Source organism: Ammospiza nelsoni, chromosome 5, assembly GCF_027579445.1.
Source record: "Ammospiza nelsoni isolate bAmmNel1 chromosome 5, bAmmNel1.pri, whole genome shotgun sequence".
NCBI classification, from domain to species: domain Eukaryota; kingdom Metazoa; phylum Chordata; class Aves; order Passeriformes; family Passerellidae; genus Ammospiza; species Ammospiza nelsoni.
In genome coordinates, this window is record NC_080637.1 from 34,097,611 (window position 1) to 34,103,610 (window position 6,000).

A 6,000-nucleotide genomic window follows, 5' to 3' on the forward strand; every position below is an offset into this window, starting at 1 on the left:
GGTCAAGGCTAAAATCATAGGACCTTTCAGGTTAGTGGGTACTTACTAGCAGAATTCTTCAGAACATTGCTTTTTGTGATCATTACTTAATATTGTCATTGTAGCTACACAGAAAGTAAAATCTTTATGCCAACAGACTATGCCGTGAACCACATTGAGAAGAACATCATCATCAGAAGAAAGACCACTAAAGAGAAAAAAAAGATCTTTCAGGAGATGGATGACAGACACCAGAAATACCATAAATAAGGCAAAATTTAACAAGATGCATTTACTCTCTATACCTGCATGTTTCATAAAACCTGTGAAGTTCCAAAATGAGTTGAAAGAAACCCAAATCCTTCCAAGTATTTTGAAAAATAGACTTAGTGCTGAAATTATTTTAGGGTGTGGGAAGAAGTGTTTATTTTGGTCAGAGGTGACCAAGTTGAGCTGGGTCCCAAAACCACACTCCCACTCAAGACTAGGCTGAAACTCAAAGGTCTTGGCACAACAATCTGATTTCAGCAATTGGATTTATGTAATTGCTGGGAGCATTCCAGCAAGTTCTGCTAAGCAGCATTCCTGATGGCTTGCAAACAGTCTCTGCAATAATATAAAAAGGGCCTTTTTCCACACAAAGCCATGTTATAAGGAACATGTTGAATGGCAGTGGTATAATGCTGCTCAAGATAAGTATGATGCTTTTTAAAGTGTTTTATAAAATAAGCACCAACTTGTCTGAGTAGGTTGGGTAGCAATTTCATCACCCATTATGTTCACACTGCAAAGCCTCACTGAAATGAGTATGATGCTTGCACTACTAATGTCAATATGTGCTTGCGTACCAAAATTGTTACTTTGATTTTTCTAGCATTACATAGCACAGACACTTCAGAAATATAGGAGAGCTGGTGCTGCATGTCAAATAAGGTTATCCATGATTCCACTTGAAAACAAGTGGATGAAAAGTTCAAGAAAAAACACATCTGCCTCAGGAGCTGGGGTGTCTTTTTTTTACTCGGGGAACTTTAGGCAGCATTGCACATTCCCTTCATCCTGCTGTGTCGCAGTATCACAGTTAATATGGTCTTCCATGGCAAAGCTTTGGAGGAGTAAAGATGGTATACCAAACAGTGGGAGCAACAATATCCCAGCATCTGGGCACAGCTGGGCTGAGGACAAACTAAAGTCACCTTTTTCCTGTGATTCCCAGAGGCCTATTCTGTTTTTAACTTTGTTGTCTTTGTTTGATCCTGCGGTTATTATAATGCAGTTTCTGCATTTTTCCATTAATTCTGCCTCCCTGTGCAACACTCTAAGCCATATTACAAATGGGGGAAGCAGAGAGAGAGTAACAAGCTCATAAAGTGATTGTCTCAGACAATCTTCAAATGTACTGGCTAATTGGATATATAACTCATAAATTATAATAGAGAAGGGATGCCTAACAACATAGAGAAAGTAAATCTAAAAAAGCTTCATCTCAGTTGAATGAACAATAGGCATTTGAGTTCATTAGCTCTGATATTCTAAAAATCGTAACAATAAATACAATCTTTCCAGCAAGCACACATTTCTTTTAAGCAAATGACTGCAGAAGGAACGGCTATTAAAAGCTCTGCAATTACTCTAAATTTGTACTGTAAACAGTGTAACACCACACCATAATTAAATTAAATATGAAACATTTCATTGTCCCAAACACATGAAATTTAATTGGACAAGTGCATTTGTAGTAGCACCAGCAGCCTCTTTTCAGATTTTGCACATTAAAGTAACTACCACACCTATCCAACCAAAACACTGACACACAAAGCACATGGAAAGACCAGACAAAAGCACTTGAGGAATTGTGCTTGAGATGGTATCTCTATAAAGACTGCATGGCTCAAATCTCCTGTGACTGCTTGGTTTAAGTAACTGTGAGAAGTAGCCAACTCCTTGTGCATCCAGCTCCATAGGGCTCTGTGCTATTTTGAGCTCAATTCAATCTGAGTACTTGAACACTGCTGAAAACATCACTTCAAAATGTGACACACATTTCATCCAGTCTGAAATACTTATGACCTCCACAAACTGATGCACTATTCTTCTGTTATCTAAGTAGAGTAAAAGGAAAAACCTATTAGATATTTGGCTCAATCTTAGTGCATACATTAAGTTAAGAGTTAATAATTCATTAATCATCAGTCAAGAAACCCTTATTACATTTGACAGTTTTTGGAGGGGCTTTGCTTTCCTCTTTAAAGGACCTTCAACAACAACAATCAGCTAGGGAAATATTTTGACATACGGCTTTGACACGTTCTTTTGATTTACATATTAAAGCAAGGAGAAGTGATGTACCTTCCCTAACATATATCACCTTCAAAATTCTCAATGCTAAACAGATTTAAAATTTTTAGTTCTTGTGTAGTAGATTTTGTGTAGCAGACTTCATGCCACAACGTTACCCATTATTACTGCATTGCCTCCCAAATAGGTCTTCTCCTTGCAAGAACTCCCTCTTAACAACATAGGTAGGTTGTACTGTTTAAAATTATCAGCACGATGAGTTTTCTTAAAAATTGAAAGCAAACAAATTTGTATCAAGTAGAAGCCCAGTAAACAATCAAGCACCCTACACTGATTGTCTTTAGGAGATAGGCAAGCATGGTGCACCGGGAGAAAGCCAATAAGAACAACTCTTGTTTCCTAGTTTTCCACAAGATAGCAGTTCTCTGGTGCTGTAAGGCACAATCACATTTATCATTCTATCTTAAAACAAATGTACGGTTCTTATGATTTATTTCAGCAATGTGGAAACAAAGGAAAAAAGATGCTGACAGTCACTCACATGGTACAGAACAACAAAAAAGTGCATCTAACTTCAGCAGCCCAACAAGACACAGTTTCACTGCAAAGGTCCCAAACCAGGGGCCAAAACAGCAGAAAAAGGCAATTTCTGCTTATGGCTGAATTATGCTCATACTGCCACCACATTGCCCTGACAGTGCCACACAAGACGCCAGGCAGAGGCTGTGTGTGGTTCCCTCCTTCCCACCCTCCCTGTGGGCACCTCTGGGCACATCCTCTTCTCCAGAAGACCACGGCAGACTGGCAGCTCTGATACCTGACAGGCACAGCAGACAAACTTTAAGAAGCTGCAGGGTCCAGCATACACTTTGCACAGGGATTTCTAAGCAGGTGGTTTATTTTGGTTTTGGCAGAGCTGCTGAGTGCCACCACGTGAGTGCCAGCAGAAAAAATCCCCACTTAATTCTCCAGCAGTGGTCCTGGACCTGCAGCGAGGAACCAGCCCACTCAATTTACTCACTACTGAAAAGACCAGGTCACAGCAGAGGCTTAGTAAACTGACTCTGCCTCAATAGCAAACATTATTCATCAACTTCAGCTTACAAATGAGTGCTCGCTGCCTCTGTAGTGCTTTAAAAATATCCACACAGCCTTCTAAAGACATTCTACAAGGGCTATTGCCACCCTATTCGCTCCTCAACAGTGTCTTAACAAAAGGTTTCCAGCAGTCAGACTGGATTAACTGCATCTGAAATCTCACCAGAGTCTGCAGACAGACCCTCTTTACTTTGAGAGCTTCTGTGCCACTTCAGATGCTTTGTATTGTTCATCGGCAGCAGAGCCAGCAAGAGCTCTCACAGGAACTGACTTTAATACATACACGAGGCTCAGGTTCTAGCAAGGGAGGAATATTGCTTGCATTTCTGGAGTTTAAACATCTTAAGAACACAACATTTATCACAGCCAAAGGAAAATGAGGTTATGCAAAATACTTACTTCGAAAATGTTCTGAGGCATAATAGTAAACATCCTCATAGCCCTCGTGGTAATCCTCCTCTGGCCGGTACTTTTTGCCTTTTCTTCTTCTCGATCTTCGTATCTGCTTGACAAAGCCCAAGAAGCGTTCCATCTCCTCCTCACTCACGGCCCCAGCCGGCAGCCCCCTTCGCCCTCTGCTTCACAAAGAGCTGTCCCAGCATGAATCAACCGCAGGCACCGGAGCAGAGCCGCGGCTCCCACCAGCCGCTCCGCTACCATTAAACAACCCCTCCCTTATCTCAGCTCTGACTAGGAAGCATATTGTTTTCCCTTTTTTTTAAAAAAAAGGGACACACACAGACACACTTTATCAAATCTACTGACTGGAATATTTCAACCTGAAAATAAATAAAGGAGGAAAGCATTGAAGCAAAAGGAGAATTTCAGGATCTCAAGCTATTATTAAGCAGCAGAGGGCAAAGTTGAAGAGACCTGCTTGTCAGCAAGGGGAAGCCCAGCACTGAGAGCTCCCTATCCTGTGTCTCCATCATTTGAAGAGGGGCTGGGAGGCGGGGATAGATGTTAGTCAATGGACTGAACCATATCTCACAGCAAAACAGGTTTCCATTTGCCAGTTAAATGCTGCCCTTCAATCTACCCGGGCAAAGGCTCAGGAGCACGTTTGATTTCATTTGCTGTAAGAATAGGAAACACGCCAATCCATTTCTGGCATCTCATACACTGGATGAATAAAGAGCAAAGTGGTTTAATCCATACACACAGCCCACTCACTGGCAAGTGTGCGCCGAATGCGTTAATTGGAGCAGCAGGGAGAAAGCTCGGCAGCTGTTAAAAAATGACACATATACCCACTGGGCATTAGTGTATTCTAATCACTGCTAGATCTAAACATTAAAAGGCACTCCAGACAGGTCTCCTACAGAGCTGGCCAGGGTATATGGCAATAGGCAAACAAAGGAAGCGACATCACAAGCACACTGTGACAATATTCATTTCAAATCCCAGCAGAGTTCAAAAAACTTTAAAATTAAGGTGCAGCAGAATATCCTTTGCACAGGGTGAGAGAAGCAAAAAGCCTGAAAAGGCACTGGCTTTTTTCTCTTGCTGCGTGCCTGAAATCCACATGCATTCCCTAAGATAAGGCTGGAATTTCATCCGTGTTTCTGATGAAGTTTCCCTCCCGCACAAAAACAAAAGCAGTGACTGCTTGACTGCTAACACACTGACATCTGTCAGGGGCTTTTCATTGTCCTCAGGTTCCTAGTCCAGCACGACTTCTCCTGTCCGCTGGCACAAGTCAGGGATCAAGCAGTCACCTCAGTCAAACTATGTGCTGAACGTGGTCACTTGCATACAGGCTCCCAAGAGATACCATTTTGCACTTAAGAGCATAAGGAAGTCAGAAAGTCTTCCTGTAAAACAGATTTTACAGGTTCATCGTCTGGAAAAGGGAGAGCATGCAGAGCAGGGATTAGTTTCTGGTGATGCAGACATTTCAGTGAGTCATTCTGCAAAGAGTAAACCAGGGCAATGTTTTCAAAAGAAGAAAAGAAGAAGTAAAGCAAACACCAGGATTGTAACTTACCAATTCTGCTTCAAAAAAGAATGCAGAGATTAATCAGTATTAAGTTGGGATTTTCTAGTTTTGAAACACATGAAAGTTATAAGTAGAGGTCAACTAGACCTGACGCCTGGGGATCCTAAAACACACACACACACACACTGAAAGATGGAACTGGAATTCTTTTGGGCTTGTTCCAGCTTTCCAAGTATTTTAAAACAAAATTGTCACAAACCCACGCTCATTTTATCCGTAAAAGTTCAAAAATCCCTGGATGCTCCTGCCAAGCTCCCCACAGGAATACAGACTCATCCTCCTTGACCTCACCAGCCCTGCTTGCCCGCTGTGAAAATGCAGTCGTGTCGCTAGCTGATGAACACCCCCAGGGCACCACCAGAACTATTTTTAGTAAAACTTCTATAAGGAGGTTGTGCTTCATTACAAGTCTGGTTTTATCACACAGCTTTCAACTTTCAAATAGTAAAGACCTTAGAGGAGTATTACAGGCATATTACCAAAATTTAAAAAGCCAAAGAAACTTCACCTATGACTTTAGGAAGGGATCACTGTATGTTTTGAAGGCTTCAACTTGCACCTTTTCTGCACTCTGCCACCAAGCAGCAAAAACATTACTGTCACAAAACATGAAAACCAAAGATGTA

General features: G+C 41.5%; 1 protein-coding gene across 1 annotated transcript in view; it reads right to left on the minus strand.

The window, feature by feature from the left end:
- The window catches only part of GRIP1 (glutamate receptor interacting protein 1), a 212,269-nt gene extending 208,333 nt beyond the window's left edge, over window positions 1–3,936 (minus strand). The window contains exon 1 of the mRNA XM_059471871.1: window positions 3,775–3,936. Within this exon, the coding sequence (XP_059327854.1) occupies window positions 3,775–3,907 (133 nt within the window). The 5' untranslated portion in view covers window positions 3,908–3,936. The remainder of the gene's footprint in view (window positions 1–3,774) is intronic.
- Between the last annotated feature and the right edge of the window lie 2,064 nt (window positions 3,937–6,000).